Genomic DNA, 13,193 nt, shown 5'->3' with positions numbered 1-13,193 from the left:
GCAATTGCATGGCAATGATTCTCAACATCGCTACTCTAGCAAAAGTAGGATTGCAAGTGAACGGCTTGCCTGTAAATTTAAGGAGAGAGAAAAAAAGACAGCCCAAGTGAACCTTCTGACTTCAACCATTGGCACCAGACAAAATGTGTCGTTACAGTGGATAAGCAACATTGTAATACCATCAAGTCTCCGTACGCCCTGCCCTTATCTCATTGCAATCTGCATTGGGGGCTGCTCTCAGCCCGGATGACGTGTGCTTTCTATCACAATGAGGACGAGTAAAAAATGCTACTAATAACATCCTCAAGTGCCCCCAGGACCTCTATACACACACACAAACACACACACACACACACACACACACACACACACACACACACACACATGCACACACACACATACACACACACACACACACACACGCACGCATGCACACACACATACAGACACACACGGTCCAAAAAGGAACAAATCCGCTCTCATCTTGCTCCACTCTGGATCCTCCCAATCTGAAGTAAAGCTTGAGTCTCTTCGGCTCTACTTACAACGAGTGTTGTGCTTTTTGAGTTCAGACGAAACAAAGAGTCAAACCACTAACTACTCCCCTGAGAGTCCGATGCCTCCTGTTGGACTGCAAGTTCTTTTTTTTTGTTTGCTTGTTTGTTTTGTTTTTTTATTTTATTTATTTTTTTGTCTTTTTTTGCATTCATATTTTTAGACATCTGATATAACTTGTCATGATACTTCCATAGAGATACACTTCATAAAAATGTACAGATAACATCCACTACTACCAGAGGATCCTGACCTTTATGCGGTCAGTCACATGGATATTGAGTATTATTTACAGAGATGTGCTGTTATAAGATTAAAAACGGTCATTTAAATCAGTTTCATAGTTCTCTAGTTCTCTAGCAGCCGCTTTGCATGGTCTACCTCTCTCTTTCTCGTCACAGTTTCTGGCCAGAACTCTGGGAGCATCTGACTGACATAGCCCCTGTGTTGCAGCTCTAGGCTACAAGAGTGTTTTACAGGTGGAAAGAAAAAAAAAAGAGAAGAGGCTTCACAGCAAAAACCTATTTCCAGCAGTCTGGTACGACCCAAGGTCTTAACATGGAGAGATATTGTCTAAAGAGGAGATCTTCAGACAAACTCTACCCCCCCACCCGCCCCCACCCCCGAAACAAAGTAAAATAAAAATGAGAAGTCAAGTCATGGATGAGGAATGGTAAACATGTACTGTTATTTCTGAACATGCTGTAGTCTAACGTAGGTTCCCCACAAAGTGGACATATTACTTCCTAATACTGTAAGAACGGAAATAAAAACAATGGTTTGACTGAGCTCACAATACAACAGAGATGTACATTTGACTAGTGAATTCAAAACGACTGAGGCCCTCTCATCTCCTGGCCTGGCTTCCTGTGCTAGCTTGTTCTGTGTCCATTGCTACAGCCATTGGCTCAGCTCCGAAAAACAGCCACATGTCAGGGACACACACAAGTACAAGTCTTCTCAGTGGAGACAGAGAGAAAGAAAGCTACATACATCCTACCCTCTAGCTGGGCCATACTGATGGAAAAGTGTGTGCATGTTGAACATGTTTTTGGTAACATGCCTCCTCCTTTTCCCCCGCCCTCCTCCCCAATAATGGGCCGAGTGACACAACATGCAGCCAGTGCCTGCCATTGTATCTGTTTACTTTTACACTCAACGATATTCAAGCTGCTCGTCAGATCATCCACCAGTGAAACACGATCTTCAAAGGTTAACCCAACTATTCATTTCATACAGAGATGCCTGGAGGACTAGGAGAAGTTGGCACTTACTGTAGTGTGCTGCAGCTAAAACAATACCCCCCCCCCTCCCCCCTCCCTCCCCCTACCACCACAAACTGCCTTTTCGTCCCTATTTAGAGTCGAAAGCAAACCAACATGGAATCAATTAACAAGGTGTTGAAAATGGATGTCAGTATGTACTGTAGAACCCTGAGAATGGGTATTGATAAGCCATGTGCTTGAATGAGTGAAGCTACAATGTTTAAATAGCCGAAGCCAAATATCCTTTGTATATCTGACGATTGAGTCAATGATTTGTGCTTGCTTATGGTTGGCTACAGGCCAAAAGTCACTAAATTAGGACCACAAACAATTTCTGCTTAGCCCCTATGCTCCTTTTTTTCAGGATACCATTTAAAGCAGGTGTTGAAAAATAACTGTTCTGTCAGACCCTGGAAAGTAGCTGGCCAATACCTGTAGAATGGACAAAGCAGACTAGGATCCCTACATGGATGCGATGACTGTGGTTCTTGTGCTGACACAAAGAAGATTTGGTATCCACCTTTCAACTGACCAGCACCTATTGCTATTCAAGGTACAGGTTGTCGTTTCCACAAGCTGCTGTCGCTGCTGCTGTGATCTGTGCTACTGTTATCACTGCCAAAACGGTAGATGACAAAACATAATGGTAGAAAAACAAAAAAAAAAGATCCGACTCGCGCTACAGAATATACATATAGTAGGTATGCAACGCCTCTTCTCTCCCTCTTGCAAATGCTCACGAATGCTTTCACGGTCTTTTTCACTTTCTTTTTTTTTATACAAAAAACCTGCATTAAATTATGCAAACCAAAACGGGAAAAGAAAAAGGAAAAGGAAAAAAAAAAAAAAAAAACATTTTGGATGACAACCAATTCATATCACTAGAGGTTAAAAATAAGGAAGCCCTTACAATATGTAAAGGTTTTGCTGCAGTGGGCATGGAGATGCCCGGCTTGGTGATGGTGGCATCGTATGAGAGAGAGCAACAGTGCCAGGGCCGAGCCGTGCCACGCTGTGCCCGGTGACTCTATGCGCTGGGCGTGGGGTTGTGTGTGGAGCCATTACTGCCCTGGATGGTGACGTTGATCTCCTCCTTCTTCTCCTTCTCCTTGTCGTTCTCCGGCTCCGTCTCCTTCTCTTTCTCCTTCTCCTCCTCCTTCTCCTTCTCCTTCAGGTCCTCCTTGAGGGGGCAGACCTCCACGCCGTCCGGCCCCGAGGCGTAGCGGCCCTTGCGGTGCTCCAGGAGGGCGGGGCCCCAGCTGGGATCGGGCTTCAGGGAGAACTTCAACCGCTGGAAAGACAGAAAGAAAGAAAGAAAGAAAGAAAGAAAGAAAGACATCAGGAGAAAATCACATGGAGAATCAAACACATCAGACACTTGAGATCTGAACAGGAATCTTGAGTTGCTTTACGGGAGCACTGGACTGTGTTCTCCAGAGACAGTGGCATCTACTGTACCTCCCAGAAGGTGGCGCCAGGAGACATGGCGATCTTGTAGAGCGCGTAGATGGGTATGCACACGACGGAGGACATGGCCATGAGGAAGCCGATGAGCAGAGACCACTGCGGGTACACGTAGGTGCCGTAGGTGATGGGCCTGTACTGGATCACTGTGAAGATCAGGATGAACTGCAGGGTTGGACAGGAGGGGGGGGGAGACCACAGTAGTCAGTGTTTCTGGCATAATTATCACTGCTTCATGACGCTGCCATTCAGGTCTCATTCTAACTCAAGGCTAGGAATGCATCACTAAGCCCTGACAACACTGCTACAAAATGCATGATTAGAATATAACAAGGACTTAAATGTATATATACAGTATATATATTTTTGTCTTGATATATATATATATATATAAAGACAAAAATCCCTATGCACTAGCTGCTTGTAGATCCCAGGTGCTAGTGAACTGCAGTAATAATAGACTTTAAAAAGTACACTTTTTAGTTCTTATGTTTATTAGGAGCCAACAACGCATTGTGCTGTTGGCTTCCTCAGGTTCGCTCAGCAGCCAATGGCCACATGCAACGTTTGCTCCTAATAAACATTTAATATTAGACCAACGGTGATATTCTCTACTTATTACAGACTTAAAATAAAAATTTGAGTTAGACGGGGTTTACATTTCTACGTCAAATACATCATTTTGATGGGGTTTACATTTCTATGTTACACAATTACAGAGGGTGCTTGTCTTATCTATAGGCTTCACTCACAGAGATAATGATGGGGGACACAAATCGCCAGCAGACCCTGAAGAAGATTGGAGGGGGGAAGCCCAGCATCATCTCCACATCTCGGAAGTAGTTCTTGTGCCCTGCGCAAGTGACGGACAGCCCAACAGTGACCACACAGTGACCTTAACATATGCACACTATGCACAGACGATGCAGCACGACATGTGTGGGTTATGTGCTCAGAGGCGGAGGACTGACCACAGAGATATGGCACAGATATATGACACAGATGACTTACCATAGACATACATAATACAGATGCACATGATGCAGGAGATGACGACCAGCGAGAAGCTAGCAGCATAGTTATCCATGAGCAAAAGCCAGTATATCCCTGCCTGCACCACAGAGACAAAATGGGACATGCATGTCAGTAGATGTGTGGCTGTGGGTATGCACATCAAAGACAGAAAACGTGTGTGTGTGTGTGTGTGTGTGTGTGTGTGTGTGTGTGCACTTCCTGTTCTCACCCGTGTTGTCAGTGGCACTCCAAGAAGGAATCCTACAACGGCCACTCCCAGGGTGACCACCGTCTTGTTCTTCATGATCCAGTCAGTGCCAATCTCGTCCACGATAGCAGTGACCAGCGTCTCCAACAGACAGAACTACAGATCGGCACACAATGAGCATTCAACCCACAAGGCCATCATTTATAATGAATCAACAATGATACACATACTGCATTATTACTACTCTTCACTAATGTCCAATACACATCAAGCGCTTCATATAATCCAGTTTTAATGTTAATTCTGTACTTTGTACATATTGTATGTTAAACATAATTATAAGTCTCACTAATCAGTACCAACGCTTGTGGGTCATGTTGTTTAACACATTTACTGTTAGTTAAGGGATCGCAGCACACTCAAAGCGTCTCAAAGCATTCAACATGTTCAGTTGCAGTCGCAAGGTTTTAGAACGTTGTGAAGCTTTGGTATGAACCCTACTTTAGGCGCGGCTCTTGCTAGCCCTGAGTGCAGTCCAGTCCAGTCCTACCTGAGTGCCCAGGCCCAGCAGGATGAGCATGAAGAAGAACAGGATGGACCAGAGCGGCGAGACGGGCAGCAGCGTCAGGGCCTCTGGGTAGGCCACGAAGGCCAGGCCGGGGCCCTGGTCGGCCACCTCCGACACGCCCACGCCCAGGTGGTGCGCCATGAAGCCCAGGATGGAGAAGATGACGAAGCCGGCGTAGACGCTGGTGGCGCAGTTGGTCACGCTGATGATGATGCTGTCCCTGTTCGCCAACAGGAGGAAGAACATCGGCGTGAGAACTTCCCTCTTCACGCCCCAACACGAAGCGTGGCGCTCACATCGTGGTCTTAGTCATAGTTAATTCATGCATGCTATATAGAATATAAAATATAGGCCCCATTTAAAACCTAGACTCTTAAATGTCACATTGCTGAAGGAACACTTGATATGGATAGAAATTAGTTTTATTCCATAAGCAGGTCAACTAGATGAGGAGTTTATTCACATTTAAAGCCCCCCCCTGGTAGGATTAGATATATTTCCCCCTCTGCTGGAGAAAGTGTGCATGCTATTTCTTATTAACTGTGAAAAAAGTAACGATAAAGCACATGGATTTGTTTACAAGCTAGTGAAACGGTTAGCATAAGTTCAGTAGAACAATGTGGATGTTACAAGGGAAGAAACACGATTTAAAACGGGTTTCCTGTTTCTCACTTCTCTTGCCAGGACGGTAAAGTCCCAATGTTGCCAGGTTGGTTTTTGGCCTGGGAACACTAGGGGAGCAGGGAAAGTCACCATTTTAACCAGAAGTTCCAGAACAGATCATGTCATCATCATGTCATCATCCATCAAATGATTTCTAAACGGGTTTATCAAGTTGAAATAGTTGCCAAGTTCCCTGTTAAAATGAGGTGTTTAAGAGAAACAAAGCCACCAGCAGGTGGAGCTGTGGCAGCCCAGCAGAGGGCGAGAGCAGAGCGGGAGTTGGACTGGGCTTGCAGAGCAAATGAGCTCGGCGCATCCAGGGAGCTGAGCAGCAATCAGAGTGACTCTGCGTTTCCAGCACACGGCACCCAAGGCTCTGACCCAGAAGACTTTGCACAGTGCAGTGCACCCAAAACAACGGCTGCCAGTCTCAAGCTCTTAACCCTCTCCTCTCCTCTCTTCTCTCCCTGCCCCTCCCCTCTTCTCCTCTCTCTTCTTCTCTTCTCTTCTCCTCTCCCATCCTCTCGTCTCCTCTCCCCTCCCCTCTTCTCTTCTCTTCTCTTCTCCTCTTCTCATCATCGCTGCCTGACACATCATGATTGCCTCGTGACATAGCGCAAAATGGCCTGAAGCAAATCATGTAGTGTCCATAATGCAGCGTGTTAAATGTACACTTTCCTACGGGGCAAGTCTGGGTCAAGCACATCTCACAATCATGTATGGAAAGATGATCTCATGTTGGGACATAGGCCACAAACTGGGAGAGAGACAGAGAGAGAGAGAGAGAGAGAAAGAGAGAGAGAATGGTGTGTGTGTGTGTGTGTGTGTGTGTGTGAGAGAGAGAGGAGCTTGAGTGCGGGTGACCACACTGTACCTGTAACAGTTGTTGTGGAATTTATTGTAAGAGGCCATGGTGATGAGTCCACCCCAAGCACAGCCCAGAGAGTAGAAGATCTGAGAGGCAGCATCTCCCCACACCTGACAGAGAGCAAAACAGAGTTGGGTTTAGTTTTCAATCAGTGTAGTTTCAATCATCATATGGGCACATGGTTTTGATAAGACACGTAACATGCTTTACAGAAGGCATGGCTTTGTGTACTGTATGTATATCATAAAACATAGAAACATGGAAATGAATGAAACAGAGTAAGATGTGAGTCAATGTCAGAGACGACGAAAGAGAGAGCGAGTGAAGGAGAGAGGGAGAGACAGAAAGAGAAATGTCGCGATACGAGTGTCTACCTTGGCGTCCAGGATTTTGGACCACTGTGGCGTCAAGTAGTACTTGATCCCTTGGTAGGCTCCCTCCAGCGTGATCCCTCGGATGAACAGGATGGTCAGCACCACGTAGGGGAAGGTCGCTGTGAAGTACACCACCTGCAACAGCGGGCGACACAACGTGCACACGTCAGCACCTGAGCGCTCCCTCTCTCTCTCTCTCTCTCTCTCTCCCCCTGCGGCACTGGCTCAGCACCAGCCGTGATGGATACCGTTCCGCGCCGCGCCGCGACAATACGGCAGCCCAGTGCGGGAAACCAGGTGCATCGCCACGGGCGGGCGCGGGCCGAGCGCCAGCGCTCGTTAGTGGAGAGAGAGAGGGCATTCCCCCCTCCTCCTCTGTCGCTTACCTTGCCCGATGACTTGACTCCGCGGATCAGGCAGAGGAAGACCACGATCCAGGAGAGGGCCAGGCAGCCCAGGATGGGCATGCGCACCTCGCCGAAGTTGCCGATGCCGTCGGAAATCTCCAGGACGTAGTTTCTGCGGAAGGAACAGAAGAGGGAGGGTGATGAGGCAAGTAGGAGAGATAACACGATAACATCAACAGTAGTTGCACTTCAGTGACGGCAGTTTAAAGGGTGACAGAAACCATAAAACAACACAATCTAAGAGATATAACTGTTAAGGGCACTGTTCCAAGTTTGCCATGAGGGCATTTATTGATGGGCAGTCGTTCCTAAGAACCGTCTGTGGCCCATAAAGAAAAGAAAAACAACCGGAGGAAACCACAAGCAACTCTCCCTCACAATGGCTTCCTTGAGCTGATAGGGCACTTGAACAGTGGGACCATTCTTAGTGTAGTGCCAAGACGGCCGTGAGGGCGAGGCACAAAACCATCTGTAAAGCCAGTGGAGCACAAGTGCACTATGAATACACTGTATTCATCATGAGTTCACTTCAGCTACCATGCCTCTCAAGAGCACTGCAACATATCAAAAGAAAGGCAGGACAAAATAACAAAAACAAGTTTTGCAGGCCCTTTGGACAAAAAAAAATAGAATAAAAATAACAAGCATAAACCCGGCGTGGAACATATAATGACCTTTCCTCCACAAAAAAAGTCGTTGTTCTAGGATCTGAAAAGGCTGCAGGTCTTATTCACTGTCATGTAACAGTGTAATAAAGTAGTTATTTCTAAAAACATCTGTACTCTATATGATTTACAAAATAAACATCATAAGCCACTTGGACATTGTCCATTGTAGACTTAGAGTGCTGGCAAACAGGATGATGGGCTTGCCAAAATACAGTTGTCTCTGGCAGCTTTGCACCTAATTGAGGCCAATTGGGTGACCTTAAGCAACCAGCTGGTCTGTGTCCAGGGGACCGTGGCCAAGACAAGCGAGCGCTATCAGACATCTGCCTGATTCACTCCACTTTTATCTATCAGACACAGTTCAAACTAAAAAAAAAAAAAAAAACGATGTGTGTTTTAGAAATGCACGTGACTGGACACCACAGGGAGTTCACTCTATCCCCATCTGTGTGAGGAAGATCTGGCCTCTCACCTCCAGTACTCTTCGCTGGGGCTGGTCCTCTTGGTGCGGTTGACCACCTCGGACACGGCGGCCGTGACGTTGGCCAGGGTGCTGTTGAGGCGGGGGCTGCCCACCACGCCGCTGCAGTCGGGCGTGTTCCAGGGGTTGTTGCAGTAGGTCCAGGGCAGCAGGTTGGTCATGGACATGAAGAAGTAGTAGATGGCGATGCAGATGACCACGTTGTAGTAGATGCCGATGTAGGTGGACACCACCATCATCCCATAGCCCACACCTGACCACGGAGAGAGAGAGAGAGAGAGAGAGAGAGAGAGACAGACAGAGAAGGAGAGGAGATTCAAAAGATACTCAAGGCAAAAGGAGAACGTAAAAGAGATTCAAAAGATATCCACGTCCATATCGTGAAAATAAAAATTCTCAAAACAGACATATAGAACAAGCAGCATCATTCCGAAACAATGCAGAAATCTAGAGGGGCAAACTTCACCTTTGAACATGGGGCTGACCTTCCACACCCCCAGGCAGCCCAGGCTGGCGAACTGGCCGAAGGAGAGCTCCAGGAAGAACAGCGGGATGCCACAGAACACCAGCATGATGAAGTACGGGAACATGAAGGCCCCTGCAGAACAAGCAACAGGGTTTTGCCGTTAAAAAAAGACATTCTACTGCATATATTCCATCCAATCCTAATCCTATTGTATTGTATTGTATAAAATCCTGCATTTAGAAAAATCCTACAAACACAAGCAAAAAAAAGAATAATGGACAGTCTCTTGGGGGGGTACATGAACATTATCACATTACCCTCAGACCTAACTGGGGTACATAAACTACTGAAATCTAGTGGATGAGTCTAGTGACCTGGGTCACATCACCGCCCAGGTCATCCGCTCCCTATAGGCCACGTCCGGTCTCACCGCGCCCCGCGGAGTGTGTGAGCTAACCCTGCAGCGGCGAGGGGTGCGAAGCAGGGCCCGGAGGTCCAGCGCAGGCCATTTGTCATGATTACGGCTGCTGCTTGAGCTACGCCAGAACTCCACGGCTCTTTCTTAGAAAACAACATCAAACCGGTGGCCATATATGGGCAACACAGTGATCCAGCCATGCCTATGGTACACTAAACGTACATCTGGACTTTAAACGGACTTGACTGTATTGTGTTTGAGCCTTAAAACTCAAATAGTTTGGCAAACGCTGCACGAGAACAAGCATACCAAACTGCTGAAGCAGGCAGCCATGTCCTGTGTTCCGTGCTGCCGACCTCACTGTTCTCTCTACCCTCTGGCCTGTAAAGTAAACCTCCCTGCTTCCTGACAATAACAAGTGACATCACAGCATTTTTTCCTTCTCTTTTTCCCCCCCTTCATTTTTTTCCTTGAGTCTCCTTTCTGGCACCGTACCTCCTCCGTTCCTGTAGCAGAGATAGGGGAACCTCCAGACGTTGCCCAGGCCCACAGCATAGCCCACGCTGGTGAGCACAAACTCGATCTGGTTCCCCCAGTTGCCTCGCCGGGAGTTCTCGTCCTTCTTCACCGCCTCGCCCGGAACCGCTCCGTTCTGCAACACAAGCAGAGACACAACAACAACAGCATTACCGCGCGTGACTCCGTAAACAACCCTGAGGGAGGGAGACAGTGTGGTGTGTTGGCTTTGTATGAAATCAGCTTGTCCTTTGACAGAGGAAATGTAATACTTAGCATCAAGTCGCTAAATATAGCAGGATGTTGAGAAGTTGTTGCCGTGTTGTCCTATTCAGAACGTGGCGAATGTATGAGTCTGCATCAAAACTGTAGTACAGCACAAAACAAAAAAAACACTTTTCCCACAGCAATTGACCACATCTTTGAAATCTTTGATGGAATGTCATGGCAGAAAAACTGCCCGAGAGAAACTTTGTTGACAACAAAAAGTAAAAAAAAAAAAAAAAAGGCTGATTTGAAAAATTAGGGAGCAGATGCCAAACATATTGAAAAACTGCACATAAAAACAAACGCTAGCGTGTCCACACAATGCACCAACAATTTGACTCCGGCTCCCGCAAAAAAAAATGGCATGCGAGCGCTCTGGGGCTGCCATGAGCGTGGCGGAGCGCACATGATGTGAACTGAAATCACCGTTGTATGCACAAAACAAACATTTGGTCCTGTCGGCCTGATTTGAAGTGTTCTTACTCCCATCTGTTCGTGTCAGATGGTCTCTTGCTCTGACCTTTTTTCGGGGGCAGCCTCAGCAGATGACCCAGACGAAAGCCTGCTGATCCAGCGTTTCACAAGAGCCCGAGCGCGAGCGCAGAGCGCACACACACGCGGTCGGGAGCAAGGGCGCGACAGCGGGGAAGAACTGAGGGGCTTGTTGCTGGAGCAGCAGAGACAGACATCTGCTTCCATGATGTGCGAGAGTTATCTAATACACCTTGTGTGCTGCTGAGAGATCAAATGCAGCATGAGTAGGTGCACAGGCTTGTCGATGGATTAGGCATGTCCCATACAGACACCCCTGGTGACCATCGGGGCTGATGAGGCTGACGTTTCGTGGTCTGCACAGAGGAGATGGCCTCGAGTGTCCTGTGCACTTCTTTCACCAGAGGATACACGCAGATACATCCATACACAAACACAAACACACACACACATACAGAGCGAGTGGGGAAAAAGAAGGAAAGAGAGACATTCAAAGAGAGAGAGAGAGAGAGTGAGAGAGAGAGAGAGAGAGAGAGAGAAAGACACACACACACACACACACACACACACACACGCAGTGCCATCTGAGTCTGCAGACCTCCCAGGGCCATGGCACTCCGGGGTGATGGCACACACACACGCAAACAGACGGCAGTGTGCTGCCATGAGCATCCAAGAGGAGAAGAAGAAGAAGAAGAAGAAGAAGAGGAAGAAAAAAAAGACCATAAAAAAAAACATGAAACCAAACTTTTGTTCTCCACTCTACCCTTAATCCTCATTTATCTTGGGCCAAGCCAAGCACCGGCGTCCAAAAACAAAAGTTGAGTTTGACACGCACAGCGCTGCAGAAAGGGCCTAAGCAGCCGTCACATTGAGACCACCAGGGGGAAAGGCAGCAAAACACTGGGAACAAAGGCAAACAATGCATTCTGAAGACTGTGTTTGGCATGTGTGTGTGTGTGTGTGTGTGTGTGTGTGTGTATGTGTGTGTGTGTGTGTGTGTTATGGAGGGAGAGAGTCTGTGTGTGTGGGGTGGGGGATGGGGGGGGGGTGTACTCAGCAGTCTTTTTAAAGTGGTCGCTGTGAGAGTGTGGCCTTGCACATCTGGGACAGAGTCTGCGGAGCCTGCCCTCCCTGCGCACATCCTGGTCCTCCCTCGGTGCTCTGACCGGTGGGGACCCGGCAGGGGATGCCACCCGCTGAGGAGTCGACCCCGGATCGCACAGCTGACGGCCCAGGGTGCAGTGCACAGGGAGTTGGGGCGGATGGACTGCAACGCGTGGGCCTTATTTGGGTGTGCATCCTGACAGCTCGCTTCGGCTCTACTTCCTTCTCCGGCACTGACATTTGCAAACTGACAATAAGCTGCACTGGCTGTAAGGAAACAATGTAGTTACCTTTTCTGTATACCTCTTATACATTCATACATTCATACATTGTAATTCTTTAATGTTTGTGCTACTACCATTTGTCCCTAGTTCTTTCCATATCTAAACTATAACATCATCACCTCTTTTTTTTTTTTTTTTAAGATTATTTTTTTGGGCTTTTTATGCCTTTAATGTGACAGGACAGTAGAGATTACAGGAAACGAGCGGGAGAGAGAGTAGGGGTGGGATCCGGAAAGGACCACGGGGCGGGAATCGAACCCGGGTCGCCGGCGTACGGTGCAGGTGCCCCAGCCAGTCGCGCCACGGCTGGGGCCAACATCATCACCTCTGGTCACCAATTGGTCTGCCATCCTGGTGGCTAAGGGAAATGCAAGTGCATTGAGAGTAGCTACTGTAGACTAGCATCTCAGTTGCAAAAATGAGCTCCGATATAGATGGGCGATTTGGCCATTTTGTGACTTGTTGAATTGAATGTAAAAGGTATTGCCAGCAATTGCACTCTTTTACAGGTTAAATCTACTGAAACATACAGTATATTCAAGAAGAGTATTTAAGAATTCAAAGTATTTCCAGACAAATTATGAAAGGCTGTCCAAGCAGATATTCCTCAACACACTACAATTCATGTCATTTGGTCAGACGTCTGGTGTTCCACTTCAAATGCTTCAAACGCTGCAGATGTTTCAGGGCAGGGGGGAGGCAGGGGACAGGGCTGTTGTGGTCTACCAAAGGATGGCCGTGTTACAGGATTTTCCAGCTGTATGCGGATGAACAGGCCCAAAAGGTTCCAGGGCGCTCCCCCCTCCCCCTGACTCCTCTGCAGACGGGCAGTTTGGCCGCAGTGCACTGCTCTCTCTGGGCCCAGCCAGCTCCTCTCCTCCAGCACCTCCTCTCCTCTCCTCCCCCGTGCCTGCAAGGCTCCCCTCTCCTCTACCTCTTCCTCTCTTCCCCTCTCCTCTCCCCTCTTTTCCTCTCTTCTCTACTACCCTCCCCTGCTCTCTTCTACTCCCGTCTCCTCTCACCTCCCGCTCTCTCCCACTCATCTCCTCTCCTCTTTTCTACTCCCCTGTTTGCCAAGATCTCCTTTCTTCTTCTTTCTCCTCTACTC

General features: G+C 47.8%; 1 protein-coding gene across 1 annotated transcript in view; it reads right to left on the bottom strand.

Annotated features, from left to right (window-relative positions):
• Positions 1 to 1,960: 1,960 nt before the first annotated feature.
• The window catches only part of slc6a9 (solute carrier family 6 member 9), a 43,418-nt gene continuing 32,185 nt past the window's right edge, over positions 1,961 to 13,193 (bottom strand). Inside the window, exons 4-15 of the mRNA XM_062557105.1 lie at positions 9,915 to 10,071; positions 9,002 to 9,133; positions 8,527 to 8,788; positions 7,366 to 7,498; positions 6,980 to 7,114; positions 6,612 to 6,715; positions 5,057 to 5,294; positions 4,528 to 4,662; positions 4,296 to 4,395; positions 4,037 to 4,137; positions 3,279 to 3,449; positions 1,961 to 3,111 (exon numbers count right to left, since the gene is read on the bottom strand). Coding sequence (XP_062413089.1) covers positions 2,848 to 3,111; positions 3,279 to 3,449; positions 4,037 to 4,137; positions 4,296 to 4,395; positions 4,528 to 4,662; positions 5,057 to 5,294; positions 6,612 to 6,715; positions 6,980 to 7,114; positions 7,366 to 7,498; positions 8,527 to 8,788; positions 9,002 to 9,133; positions 9,915 to 10,071 — 1,932 coding nt within the window. The 3' untranslated portion in view covers positions 1,961 to 2,847. The remainder of the gene's footprint in view (positions 3,112 to 3,278; positions 3,450 to 4,036; positions 4,138 to 4,295; positions 4,396 to 4,527; positions 4,663 to 5,056; positions 5,295 to 6,611; positions 6,716 to 6,979; positions 7,115 to 7,365; positions 7,499 to 8,526; positions 8,789 to 9,001; positions 9,134 to 9,914; positions 10,072 to 13,193) is intronic.

The sequence above is a fragment of the Sardina pilchardus genome, chromosome 2, assembly GCF_963854185.1.
Source record: "Sardina pilchardus chromosome 2, fSarPil1.1, whole genome shotgun sequence".
NCBI classification, from domain to species: domain Eukaryota; kingdom Metazoa; phylum Chordata; class Actinopteri; order Clupeiformes; family Clupeidae; genus Sardina; species Sardina pilchardus.
This window is presented reverse-complemented; position numbering and strand designations above follow the sequence as displayed.